This window comes from Hibiscus syriacus, unplaced genomic scaffold (assembly GCF_006381635.1).
Source record: "Hibiscus syriacus cultivar Baekdansim isolate YM2019G1 unplaced genomic scaffold, ASM638163v2 tig00110893_pilon, whole genome shotgun sequence".
NCBI lineage: Eukaryota > Viridiplantae > Streptophyta > Magnoliopsida > Malvales > Malvaceae > Hibiscus > Hibiscus syriacus.
In genome coordinates this window covers 2569344-2584134 of record NW_024062901.1, presented here as the reverse complement: position 1 = coordinate 2584134, position 14791 = coordinate 2569344, and the positions used below count along the sequence as shown (strand labels likewise).

The window sequence follows — 14791 nt, the reverse complement described above, 5'->3', positions numbered from 1 at the left end:
ACCTTTTGATTGAGTATCATGGTTTTTTTTTTTAATGCTCTGGTATTATTGTAACAGCTTGTTGATTGAGTATCATGGTTTGTATGCATCTGATGCATAGATGATGTAGCAACAATAAAAGAGAGATTGAATAAAAAACCTGATTGCAGCACGTGTGAATCTCACCAATCAAAATCAGACAGATCAATGACTACATCAACATCTGAAGCGACTACGATTTTCATAACGCAAACATCCATCTGAAATAAGACATTGGTATTTGAACGACATGGTTCAGATTTCGATCAGATTTCTAGAATGAACATAGAGAGTCAACAGTAGCAGTGGTGTTGGCGTCTTTATCAGACGATTTGGGGTGAAAGATCGTGATTCCAAGTCTAATTATTGACAATGATGATCTGATTACTAGAAGGGGAAAAAAAAGTGTTTGCACACGAGCGCCATATAATCGAACCGAAAGCTGATGAAGCAACGATGAAGGAGAAAAAATGAATCGATAAAAATGCGATCGAAGCGGAGATCAGAAGGAAGAAAATGCAGAGGAAGTAATCGTTGCACCAATGACGACTAATGAATGGGATGGTGACAGCAACATCGTCGACGGAAACAATGACTTTGATACTATGTGAGAATGAGATCCTCAATGGTCTATAATGATGAACGACAATGGCCAATGGTGAATGCGAGAGAAATGTGATGGACGACCGGGGTTCAAGGATTAACCAGAAAATGCTAAAGGAAATATATATTGAACTAGTATTTTCAACGGCGAACACTTGAACTCCTACCGACGTCCGAACCGACCCTCAACTAGCCTTATACTTCTTCCTACTCTCCTCTCTTCCTATACGGAGGCAACCAACAAGGCAACAACTAAGGTCGAAATGGCTCCCTCGCCGGCCACCAACGTGAACCCCCGAAACCACAAAGAAAAAATAAGAAGAAAAAAAGCAAAAAGGAGAGGAAAAACGTCAAAGCAACTCTCTTTTCATTCCCACCTTTTAGGGGACGGAGGCCAATGTGATTTTACAGGGTGGTTGGGTATTAATACCCCAACATCTATATAATATAATATTAATTTTTTCCAAATATAATAAAATAATGATATAATAAAAAAGGGTAAAGTATAGTAATGGTCACTGAACTTTTTTATATTTTTCATTTAGGTCCCCTAACTTTTAAAACTTGCAATACAGTCCTCCAATATTTAGTCCGTTTGCAATATGGTCCCCCAACATTTATTCTGTTTGCAATATGGTCCCCAAGTTTTAAAAGTTAAGGGACCTAAATGAAAGCTTTAAAAAAGTTCAGTGACCATGACTATACTTTACCCTAAAAATAATTACAGTAATACCCTTTTATCTATATTTTTTCAATTATATCCTTATTTTTTTTAAAAATAAAATAAGATAAAAACTTAAACCCGAGATTCGGATTGGTTGGAACTCTCAAAATTAAATTGGTTGGGGTGACTGACAGAGGGTATAATACTCAATCTGAATTTAAATATGAAAAAAACTCTGACTAACCCGATATGTATCTATCATTAAATCTCCATGCTTCAGATTCTCTTTTATTAGAGTCATCTATGATAAATCATAATTAAAAGTTAATTTATCAACATACAAATAATATTATAATAATAAAAATACAATAACTCATGTTTAGAAATGAGTAAACATTGAAATAATATATTCACATAAAATATGCAATAATCAACCGTTTATATTTCCCGGAATTTATTTGTAGGGATTACTTTTCATTACAGACGCGCATATGAAAACTGTTCAACTATGTATTTATATATATATTAATACATGCATTGCATTTTATCTCCATTTTTAATTTTATGACTGTCGGAGGTCTTCCACGGAAGTTGCTCTCAACCTGGCGTTGGGGGCAGCCTACTACCCTACCTCCTCCTTACCACATTACATATGGGAATAGGGTTTTGTTGTTGTTGTTATGAGTTGACTCGTTAATATATGGAGTAAATTAATGAAATATGATGGTTAAATTTAAGTAGAGAGAGAATATTATTGTTAATAAAATTAAAAGAAGTTTTGATTGGGATAGAGAGAAGATATATAGGGGCATAAGTCGGCAGTGGAATATGGGTGTAGGAGAAGACAGTAGAAGACAGATGTGAACATTCGATTTGTTTGATTGGTTTTTTTATAGTTGTTTTTTTAACTCAATCGATTCTCTTCTATATTAATCTAATTCACCAATTAATTTAAGGGTAAAGTATAGTAATGGTCATTAAACTTTTCTAAAGCTTTCATTTAGGTCCCCCAACTTTTAAAACTTGCAATATAATCCCCTAACATTTAGTCCATTTTCAATATGGTCCCCAACATTTATTCCATTTGCAATATAGTCCCCAACGTAACTGTTGGGGACCATATTGCAAACGGAATAAATGTTAAGGGGACTGTATTGTAAGTTTTAAAAATTGGGAGACCTAAATGAAAGCTTTAGAAAAGTTCAGTGAGCATTACTATACTTTACCCTTAAATTTATTACAGTAACCATGAGCATGTATACGCACACACCAACACAGACAGGAAAGAAGTTACAAAAACGAGTCATGTTAATCGCATAAGGATAAGTTCGTTGATGACATGTTTCCAAGAATACAATTAAGGGGAAAGAAATAAGAAAGATAAACAACCATCCCAACATCAGAAACTAACTGGAAAAGAAATATTTATATAAGTTCTTCTAAATCGACGAAGGTTCAAGTCTCAATCAAAACCAGTAAGTTCTAAAGAAAAAAGTGTATGGCCCAACCGATATTCACCTTCGCATCTTCATTTACGTGATGATAGTGTATGATATCTCCGTTTTAGATGCTGCTGCCTCCTTTATGCAGTTGACCGGTGAATGGCAGGCTCGGCAAATTATATCCAAAGGTTGCATTAATGGGTTGCTGAAGAAGTAGCAACAGGATTGCCTAATCCCATCTTATGCCCCAACTGTGAGAGTTGCTCAACAAACTCCATTCCTGTTAAAATTTCTGTTGTTCCGTATATAACATTCTTGACAGGTTGCTGATGCTTGGCAAGGTCTTGCAAGCTGCCATAATCCACATAATTTCCACCACCAATCATGAAAACAATAGCTTCTTTAAAGGGTCCTTTCAGATGGCTGCTACTAGAGCCAGAGCTCGATTTAGGGGCACGAGGATCAAACACAAGGTAAGAATCAATTTCAGGGTTTGGCTTCCCCTCCATCAATGCTTCCACAGTCCTGGTCAAAGCCAGCTGCCTATCACTAGATAATAGGTTCTTCACACCAGCTGTGACAGCACTGATTGATTGGCCATAGAGCTTCTCAGCCCAATCAACAATGTTATTTCTACTAGCAGAATTTGCTGATGCCAACGAAACAGTCAATGACTTGATCTTCTTCACATACTGATACGCACTAGTATCAACCTCAGATTCTATTAGTGCTGCTTCCACTGCTTCTGCATCTGCTGGATTAATGGTTTCAGAAGAGATAACATATGTTATAGCAAAGCGCAGCTTATCCATCTTGGTACCTTTTCCCTTAAGTACAGCCAGCAACTCATTTCGGTCAATGCCTCCTCTGTCCATCATATCATTCTCCTTCTTTACATAAGCATCAAGGGATCTCTCCTTTATTTGACCCAAGAGTACTGTTGCAATGTTTGTGTGTTTATCAATAACCTGCTTCCGTTCTGTCAGTTCAGGCAGGGAGTTCACTGCATTCATTAAATGCTTTGTGTTCCCGATCAAGTCTGTCCCATCAAACTCGGCTCCTGCATTCCCACCAGTCCTTCTGTTCACCTCATCAACATCTTTCTTATATGTGTTTAATTGAGTCTCAATCTCAACAGCGACTTCAGGGAATTCCAACGAGCCATTTGCCATCCAAAATGGGTCTGAGCTATCCAACTCGTACGATTTCATTCCACCTTTCTCTCCTGGCACACTCAACCTATTAAGCTTCAATCCAAGAATATCATGTACAAGTGGGCGGTACCTAAAATCATGTTGTATCGCAGCCGACAACTCGAAATTCCTATCAAAGATACACAAAATTGGACGCTGAAATGAGCTCGCAAAGCTCCCACCTTCAGAAAACAAATTGTTCTTTGACAACAAATGATCCCTCAACTTCTGATCCAATGCTGAAGCAACCATCTCTGCTGGTCCACCACGTGAGCATCTTATTATGGGCACCACTGCGAGCGTAGCCAAAACACAAAATAATCCACTAACAATCCTCTCAATAATATCTTCAATCTCTTTATCCCCAGCTGATGGATCATTCAGTTGAAGATAAGTAGACTTCTGGGACAATGAGAACAAATTATCCTCCAACGTCACAAACTCCAAATACTGATCATGAACCTTTGAAATCTTATGGATTGAATCCGAACTCAAAGTCCCAGAAGCAAGATCCTCCAAAAGTGGCCTTGGTATAGATGAAGAGAAATTCAGATAAAAATTGTCATAGAGAGAACGTGAAGCATCGGCTACAATTCTCTGGATATTAGATTGATTAGGCTGAACAAAGTAGACAGCGGGTACATCATTGACAGGTTTACGATCCTTGTCAACAAGAAAGTATAGGGTGACGCCGTGTTTCCGCAGATCCTTGACATGGATCAAGGGGGACAGTATATTTTGACAAAATTTGTCATAAATCAAGATCTTATAAACCTCCTCATTAGCCGTTCCAGTGGGATTCGCTGGTTGGTTCAGATTCAGCATTCGGATTATACATTCTGTAAAAATAACCAAATGAAGAAGAAGAAAAAAGAGCAATACACACAATACGGTCAAAGCTCCCAATGAGATCAAATTCAACAGCACAGGAAAGGAAAACCCAGATAAAACTAGATCCAAAAAGCTCAACAAAACAAACGATTGGGAAACACAAGATTTTGTGGATTTGGATCCAAAGAAAACATCAAAATTAACAAAAATATTAACACGGTCAAAGCTCAAAACTAAGATACATGAAAGTTTATTGCAATTGCATTCATATCGAGATCTACATAGAGAAATGAAACGGGGCTTCGGTAATTTAGGGGATACGGAAGAAGAGAGATCTAAAGAGAAACGTACCAGTTTGTTTCTGGCGAAGATTGAGAGCCATAGGAGACTACAAAACTGAGCTCTTTGTAATCTGTATGTAGGATTCAATTTTATCGCTTTAGAGTTTTTTATTCCCTTTCGGGGAGAGCTCTGTTTGAGATTTGAGGAAGTGAATAAATTCCATCTATCAAAGAATTAAAATAAAAAAGGTAGAATTAAGTGCTTAGTTCTTCAAAAAGTCTGATGTTTTTATTCTACAATTAAGAATTTTATTTTTTTACCTTTTCAATTTAAAAATTCTAATCACCGATAGTTTATCTAAATCTCTCATCAATTTATTCTTGCAATCGTACCAATTTCATAATCAAATAAAAAATTCATTATAAATTCAGTATACGTACACGATAATAATTAACTATTGAGAAAACATGTTAAATAGTCTTAACAATTGTTGTTAGGGATGGACATGAGATTCGAATCCGACAGGTTCCGACTCTATCTTATCCGATCGAGTCGTTTTTTTTAATTCGGGTTTAGGTCGGGTCGCATCGGTTTTTTTAAGGTTGTGTTCAGGTCAGGTAGGATTCGGGTTTAAGGTGAAAAATACCTAACCCGCCCCGATCCAGAAAAATATAATTTTACCTTGTATATTTAAGAATAATTATAATAGTATCCCTCTATATATTATTATTTTTAATTAAATCATTGTTTTTATTGAATAAAAATAATATTTTTTTATTATTTCGGGTCGAATTCGAATTTTATTTCAAAAGTCGAGTCGAGTTCCGGTCGGGTGGAGGGTATGTATTATGCGGGTCGGATTTTGGGTGGAGGAGTCATTATTCTCGGGTCGGATCGGATGGACAAAAAATTCGACCCAACCCGACCTATGTCCATCCCTAATTGTTGTAGACTTGAAAAAGTGAGTTTAATTTTGAGCTCTTTTAAATGTATTATTATATTGCTTGTTTATATTATGAAGAGAGAAAATTGGATTGAAAAAATTGTTTATAATAAAATTATAATATCTGATTTAAATTAATCGTTTATTTGTCAGAAAAGAATCACACGTTCCAGAATTGACACTAAGATTAGTTTATTTTGCATATAACGACACTCAGCATCTCTTACCTTTAAATATACACTGTAAACAGATCAGAGATATGGGTTATGGCTGAAAAGATAAAAAGATCCATATATTACAAGCTAAATGAAATTAAAAATGGGAAATAATTTCAAATGTCGTGCGTATATTCAAAGCAAGAATACAAAGCAGATGTTAATCTGTTCATAACTTGTTTCCGGGCAATGATTTCCAGACATTAGTCGAGCTTGATTCGGCCTGAAAACACTTGCCTAGACGGAATATCTCTCAAAAAAGTAGAGCAAAGATGTCTGAATCATGCAACATGGTTCTTAAATTCAGGAAAATTTAAAGAAAAAAGAAAGAATCTTGAACCACCTTTGGCAGAAACAATGAATGCTGTTAGGCATGTCAACCAAGCTAGCGGGCCAGAAACTAAGAATAGGATATGACTATCATAAGCAATCATGTCGGCGTGTCGTGGTTCATATAGCCGCAACAATTCATCTAAGCTTTTACTCCTTTGTGACCCATCTACGGCCCCTAATGAGATATCCACCATAGCATTGATAGCTGGTGCTTTCTCCTCCACTTTCTACACCAGTGGAGCTTCCCGATTTTCTACATTGTTTCTTCCCATTTGTGATCGCGCTATCACTAACGCTCCCATTTAAGAGGGGATCGTCTATACCACGAATTACCCTCGGTTCAGATTTGGCAATGCAACTATCATCCTTTGTTTTTTCCGGTCTTTGTCATCCCTCTTTATGTTTTGAGAGATCTTATGCAGTTTCTCATTGAACTTGGTAATCCCCTTCTCGACTGGCTCAACCGCTTGATTTACTGTAAATTTTACATCATTTACAATCTGCACAACAAAAGAGCAGTTTCAGCAGTAGTAATATTCACTTACCTCAATGTACATACAATGTGGAATCTAAAATTGGCATTGTTAGTATAAACAGAAGATTTACATATTCACCACCACCGATAAATACGTCCTTCACACATTCTTTGATGGTCATTCCACTTCGAGCCTCTATGTCAGGCTGCGGTAGGCGTAGCTTTGTAGGTCCACACTTTCCCTGACCTCATCAGGATCTATAGGGCAATCAACAGATGCATAGACCCCAAGGACTGAAATGGCTCCAGGAATGTGATCTCCCATTAGCTCATACGGTTTGGAAGGGAAAACATACAGGTGAACAACAGAAGCAACGCCCATCTGCGCTGGAGGAATACCATGACATGTCAAATTTTCGTATTACGAAAAGACTTATCAGTCATAAATTCTACAAGGGTGTTGTTTCAGCTTACATACACAGGTAAATCATTTGCATATTTATTACGTAGCTGCATCATGTTTAGTAAATAGTAGTTTTAAATAGAAGAGATACATAGGTGATTGAAGACATCCACCTCTATACAAATGATGAAGTCTTGAACACTTGACTTCAGATGCACGCCTTCGGCAACCGGATGTTTGAACAGACCAAGAGCATAGAAAAGGGCAATTGCCACACCTTGCCACCAAGTCAAAAACACAATTGATTTAAAAGTCATAAACTTGGCCAATGGTTTTATGGGTGCCAGTTCATCCATTGTGACAGTATAGAATTGAAGTAAACAGTAAAAGGCCCATGTTTGACTGAAATTGAGAACCACTGCCATATAAGGATATCTGCACAAGAGGGAAAAAAATTTGCCAAGATAATGAGAAGTTTCGTAAGAGGTGCCATTGACAAAATTTCTGTTCCACTGATGAATGTTCACCACTTTAAAGGCAAGAACGAAATACCAGAATGTTTTAAATAAAAGCTTGGGCTCACAATTGAGACAATTTTATCAATTCAGGGTTTTAGTGAAGAACTAAAAGAGGCATCAATTTGAATCACAATCTTTCAAAATTACTTTCTTCTACACATAAAAATGGTACTTCTACATATAACTCACACAAAATCCTCATTATCACCAGAAACATTCCACATTAAGATTATCTTACCCACGTCCCCAACTGAATTCTCCTTCACAGTATACACCAAAAGCTTCAAGAATTACTGCTAAAAGAGCAGTCAATATCTTAATTATCATCTGTCAAGAAACCATACAATTATATTAAGGAAACAAACAATGTCAAAAGCAAAATAATATTTCATTTTATTCAAGCTAAAGAGAACTTACATATTGAACAATTCCGAACTTGACAACTTGGTAAAACCATCGACCAAGTTTCCATGGGCTTAGGAAATATTTCATAGGAAAAGGATGCTTAATAGTTCCTTTCTCATAATTGTGTGCCAATAGTGGAGCTTTAGAACTTGCACGTCCTCGTCTTCTCATGAAATCTATTGTCCTCTCTTCCCCCCCTAAAGAAGAAATTGAAGGAAAGATTTCAATAATTAAAACAAATTTTCTCAACAAAAATGATCATTATCATAAAGTATGAGGGAGAAGAAAAAGGCAAAATGAAATATTTAACAAATAGCCTGTGTTTTCAAAGCACAAAACCAGTACTGCACTTTGACATATATTCTGTACGATGGAGCTTGGGAGAATCCATAAACCAGAAATGCATATATCTTGCACAAGCTTTACCTTATGAATATTTTGGCAGAAATTTGTTAGAATCATTAGATCCATGATGCCAAATTCATGGAGGGGAAAAAGAAAAAAAAATGTTAGCATGTATAAACAAGTTCAACAGAAGTACAAAACTATTCATTCTTCTTTCAAACCTATTCAATGAATTTTTTCCAATACCATTTTCTTTCTGTCTGTGCATCTTAAGGTAATATACTTCAAACATTTTCATCAATAGCTCAATGCACATTCTTAGCACCAAATAACTTTAAACTAAAACAAGCCATTGGCTTGTAACTGAAACAGCCTTTGACCACCATGTAGACCGTAGTGTTGAGCCTTGAGCTGGTCATTGATGCTTAAGGGCTGCAAATCACATCCTGGACCTTGCTTGAGCAAAACTAACAAAGGATGAAATGAAAGAGCAAAGTGTTGAAAATTTCTATTCAAAGACATTAAAAATAATATCTAGGTTTCCAAAATTGAGATTCAAGTGTATGAGCAAAGCATATAACAAAGACAATGCCACAACAGAAACTGTAATATAAATGAAATATCATGCATGGCTGATCCAGACCTAAGTAATAAAATCTTTGTTTCAAGTTCAAGGCTTTTGAAACTACATACCCAAGCAACCAATAAGGTATCTTCCGAAGCAATACATCGCAAATGATTCATAGCAATCACGTAGTATCGAACAATCGACACTAATTGATGGATGCACCAATGATACAAACTGTTAAAATAATCCAGGTTAGCAAGACTGAATATAACATATAATAACTCCACATGCATGGTGCAAAATAAACATGTTGAAATACTATGCTGGAACTACACTTTAAACTCAAAAGTTTCACAGACTAATAACCACAATAAACTTAAAATAGTAACCTAAGCTGAATACAGTCCAATTTCTTATGAACACACAAAATTAGTAAGTATCCAACCAACAACTACGTTCAATGCACATGAGCTTCTTCTATTAAGCATGTTAGCTATATCAGATAAAACTTTTGAAGATTTATACCAATGGTTTTACATACATGTGTTAATGTATATTCAGCAATCTCAAGCACCCAAATTATACTTAAAAATTCCAAAATGTCAAGCAGAACATTTTGATGTCAGGAGCCAAACTGCAGAAATGTTCAACTGCGAGCATCTTTAGATTTCCAGCATTGATCATAAAACATTTAACCGCTGAATTCACTTAGACTTGCATTCCGTTATTACCACAAGACCAACTTTCACAGCAATAATAGACAAGGATTTCAAACATTTTTTAAATTTTAATTTATGCATGCTGATGATTTTAGCCTTAAATTATCAAAAACACTGATTTTCAGAAAACAATATAGAATTTAATGCAGAACACTAGGACTATCACGATCTGAATTACATAAAACATCAATGTATAAGATTAAAATATTTCCATTCAACTAGGACAAATAAGTCCGATAAAAAATTCACCGATTCTACAGAATAGCAAGGAACCATAAGAACAACTGCGATCAAGAACTTTTGCTCCTGCCAATTCAAGAAACAAATAAATTTAAAAAAAATGCAAAATCAAAATAAGGAAAAAATGAAAATTTCTATTAGAAAATACCTCAGGATTCTTGTACGAAGAAAGGTGCTCGAAAATAAGATACATTGAAAGCGAAAGTGTTACTGTAGACATCATTTTTTTCCATTTAAATTTTATTATTATTATTAAAATTATTATTACTAAATATTATTATTATTATTATATATATATATATATATATATATATATATATATATATTACAAGCCTAAAGGACCCAAAGGCCCGTTTTACAAATCTAGAGGCCCGGTTATCAAATCCCAAGCCCAAATGGAAACCCTGAATTGATTTGGGGTTTCATCTAGGGTTTTCAAACCCTAGCCCCCAGCCGCCGTCCACATCATCAGCCGTTGGATCTGGCAAGATCCAACGGCCCAAAAGGGTTCCAGATTGAAAACCCTAGGGTTTCTAACCCTAGCAGCCAGCCGTTTCCAGATGCTTCCAGCCGCCTCTGATGATTCCAGGTGGTCCAACAGCTGCTGCCGACACTCTAGAACGTCACGAAGCAACCCACGTCGAGCCCTATGGTGAGTCACCACCATAGCTATGGTGACTCACCAGGCCTTTTATCCTTTGGACCGGTCTGAAGCCATCACCGGTGGTGGCTATAAAAGCCACCGTCCCCTGCCAGAAAGAAAAAAAAGAGAAAGCCACGAGAGAAGAGATAGACAGAGAACGAGAGACGAACAAAACGGGAAACAAGCAACAGAGACGAGCAACAGAGACGAGCCACGAACTCACAACCAGCAGTAAACCAAAACAGAAACGAAGAGAAGAAGAGGAACTTACCCTTGAAGCCTCGCTCATTGCCGGAAATACCGATGGTCACCGGAGTCTCATTTTTCGAAGGTAAAAAAAATTAGATCTACATCGATCTAAAGAGATTTAGGGAAAAAGGATACTAGAACCGTCATTAGGGTGTTCAGATCTATCTTCTGGGGGGTTTTGTAAATTTTCGGCCACCATTAACGGTGGCCGGCGGCGGCGATCGCCACCAGAGAACGGTGGCCCGTGGTCGTCGGGATTCTCTCCGTTGAGAGAGTTAGAGAGAATTTTTAATTCTCTCATTTGTTGAGAGAAGAGAGAAAGAAGAGAGTGAGGAAGATGGCCTGAATGGCCGGCCATTCGGGGTATTTAAACCCCTCCCCGAACGACGTCGTTTTGGGGGAGGGGTGTGCGTGTAATTTCTATCATGGGTAAACCATTTCCGCAGTCACTATAGTTTGTAATCCTTACGATTTAGTCACTGAAATAAAACTTCAAATGTTTTAAATTAGTTTCTTAATTTTACTTTATTATAATTTAGTCCTTTACATAGAATAATATATATTAGGTAAAATAACAGATTTAGTCCTATAATTATAATTAGTTTTATTTTAATCCCGAATGCATGTTTTAATTTGGCATTCGAATTTAAGATAATTTTATTTTAGTCACTAAATTTATAATAGGCAAAATAACATGCTTAGCCCCTACAATATTACATAATTAATTGTGAATTAAATCATTTAATTTTAGTATGTTATAATTTAGTCATTTTTAATTTTTTTTAATTTTTATATTTTGCTACTATAATTTCAATATTATTTATTTTAGCCACTCTTTATTTATATTGTAATTTTTGTTTATTTGAAATATATTTAATTATTATTGTTAAGTATTATTATTTAATTCATATAAATATATATTAAATAATATTTATTTATTTATTTTATATCTTACATATATAAATTATATATTAATCTATTTATCATTATCATTTTTATAAAAATATTTTTATATTTATTTTTTTTAATATCAAAGAAAAGAGCTGTCTTAAAACACCTAGAAGCCCTTTTCTGATATTTCTAAATAAATAAATATTTTATTTATATATATAAATTAATAGATTTTCTTAAAAATAAATTTGAAATAACAAGATTATAAATTAAATATATCTTTGAATTTTTAAATTTCCAATAATAGAGACAATTTATAATTAAAAAGTACCAATTTTGGGCGTTGTAGGGGTGCTAATCCTTCCCTAAACGTAACCGACTACGAATCCCTTTTTATTATTAAAAAGAACGAATTTTTGGTTATAAACGCAGATCAGTTCATCTTTTAACTGATGTTTTCTTAAAAACTCTTTTAAAAGATAATTTTTAGGTATTCGACCTACCTGACCCAAAAGGCCGATGGCGACTCCCAAATTATTTTAAAAACCATTTATTCACATCACTTTTCCCACCAAGTAAAAAAAATTCGTGCCCGGGCGAAAACCGGTTACGACAGCTTGGCGACTCCACTGGGGACTTGTCAAACTTTAAAATCAATTATAAATTGTCTCTATTAATTAGAAATTAAAAATTCATTTATTTAATTTTTAATTCTTTTCTTTCAAATTTTTATTTTTATATTAATATTGGTTTTTTTATTCAGGTATTAATTATTTCATTTATCTGTTAGAGGTTTGAACATTTCTCCTCACACACAACACTTGCATTGCATAACATAAAGCTCTATAATTGAGTTTGTCCCTTTTAAGTGGGAGTGAAAGCGACGTCTTCGTGAGAATTTATTCTCCGTGTCAGACCTAGCCAGTAACTTTCGGGGTTCATATGCTCTATGTCTTCGTGAGAATTTATTCTCCGTGTCAGGCATAGAGAAATGTATCCCCTCGAATTGAACTCGATCCACTTTAGTCTGTGATGGACTAGGATTGAGGGTTAACAGCCCAAGGAGGCATCAACAAGGACAATTCGAGTACCTTTACTCCTAGAACTGAAACTCTGCATATTATAAACCCTAGAAATTCACCTAATCTAAGACAGTACTGAACCTTTGTTCATAGGTGTACACAAAGGAGAAATAAGCTCTAGCTTTTAATTTATTATTATTTTTTCTCCCTGAATAAATGCATGCGAACTAGAAATCATGCGATTAGGTTAATTTTCCAAACAAAGCATGGAACTAGAAAGCATGAGGTTAGGATTTATTATATACCATGATAAATAAATTTTTTCTTTCGGGGTATTAATTATTTCATTTATCTGTTAGAGGTTTGAACATTTCTCCTCACACACAACACTTGCATTGCATAACATAAAGCTCTATAATTGAGTTTGTCCCTTTTAAGTGGGAGTGAAAGCGACGTCTTCGTGAGAATTTATTCTCCGTGTCAGACCTAGCCAGTAACTTTCGGGGTTCATATGCTCTATGTCTTCGTGAGAATTTATTCTCCGTGTCAGGCATAGAGAAATGTATCCCCTCGAATTGAACTCGATCCACTTTAGTCTGTGATGGACTAGGATTGAGGGTTAACAGCCCAAGGAGGCATCAACAAGGACAATTCGAGTACCTTTACTCCTAGAACTGAAACTCTGCATATTATAAACCCTAGAAATTCACCTAATCTAAGACAGTACTGAACCTTTGTTCATAGGTGTACACAAAGGAGAAATAAGCTCTAGCTTTTAATTTATTATTATTTTTTTCTCCCTGAATAAATGCATGCGAACTAGAAATCATGCGATTAGGTTAATTTTTCCAAACAAAGCATGGAACTAGAAAGCATGAGGTTAGGATTTATTATATACCATGATAAATAAATTTTTTCTTTCAATTAGTTGGTATTAACCATTTTATTTTTTTTCTTATTTTCCCATGTATGTTATTTTTGCTCTAATTTGTTTAAATTATTTTCTTTTGTTTGCATTGCATGATCATGACCAAAAGGTGTTTACTGAAAAGACTGTTCATCAAATTAGAAAGAAATCATAAATGGACAAAAAGTTTTATGATCGAACAAAATATGACGCGGCCAAGAAAAGACATCCTGAGGGAACTCTGAAGATAGAGAAGAGCTATGCACCCAAAGATTGTATGCCCATTGAAGAGCAAAAGGAGATACGAGAAATAAGAGAGCAAATGTCCAAAATGATGGATAGAATATCTGTTTTGGCCAAAAGAGAAGAGATTCCTGCACAGAAAGAGAGAAAGCTTAATGAACATAATCCTGCAATCTCAAATATGCAAGGGACTTCTGATCCTAATCAATTGGAGAAGTTACAGAAAATCATCATCCGTATTCACAAGTCATATGGAGATACCAAAGAAATGATGACAATTGTAAAAGCTTCCAGAGAAGAGAAGAAATCATGTAACCTGAAATCATCGAAGTTTAGTATGCTCCCGATATCTAAAACTCAGGTTCAATTCAAGACAAAAGGTGGTTCTCATCTTGATACTATCCCCATATCATATAAAGAGTTGTATGAGAAGCTACTTGAAGCACGAGAAGTGGATCCATATTATATAAAACCGTTCCAACCTCCGTATCCAAATTGGTATGACATCAACGTTCATTGTGAATATCATGCCGGAGCTCAAGGACATACCATCGAGAATTGTCTTGCCTTCAAACGCCGAGTCCAAAGTCTTTTGGATCATGGAACCTTACAATTTATGGTAAATAATCGACCTAGTTT

General features: G+C 35.4%; 1 protein-coding gene and 1 pseudogene across 1 annotated transcript; both read right to left on the bottom strand.

Moving 5' to 3' along the window:
- Positions 1 to 2635: 2635 nt before the first annotated feature.
- LOC120145554 (SEC1 family transport protein SLY1-like) lies at positions 2636 to 5208 on the bottom strand. The gene is made up of 2 exons (XM_039159385.1): positions 5103 to 5208; positions 2636 to 4759 (listed from the first exon to the last, which is right to left on the bottom strand). Exons 1-2 carry the CDS (start codon positions 5131 to 5133, stop codon positions 2922 to 2924), a joined length of 1869 nt encoding a protein of 622 aa, XP_039015316.1. The 5' UTR covers positions 5134 to 5208; the 3' UTR covers positions 2636 to 2921.
- A 1097-nt stretch (positions 5209 to 6305) lies between these two features.
- On the bottom strand, positions 6306 to 10420 carry LOC120145388 (annotated as a pseudogene).
- Between the last annotated feature and the right edge of the window lie 4371 nt (positions 10421 to 14791).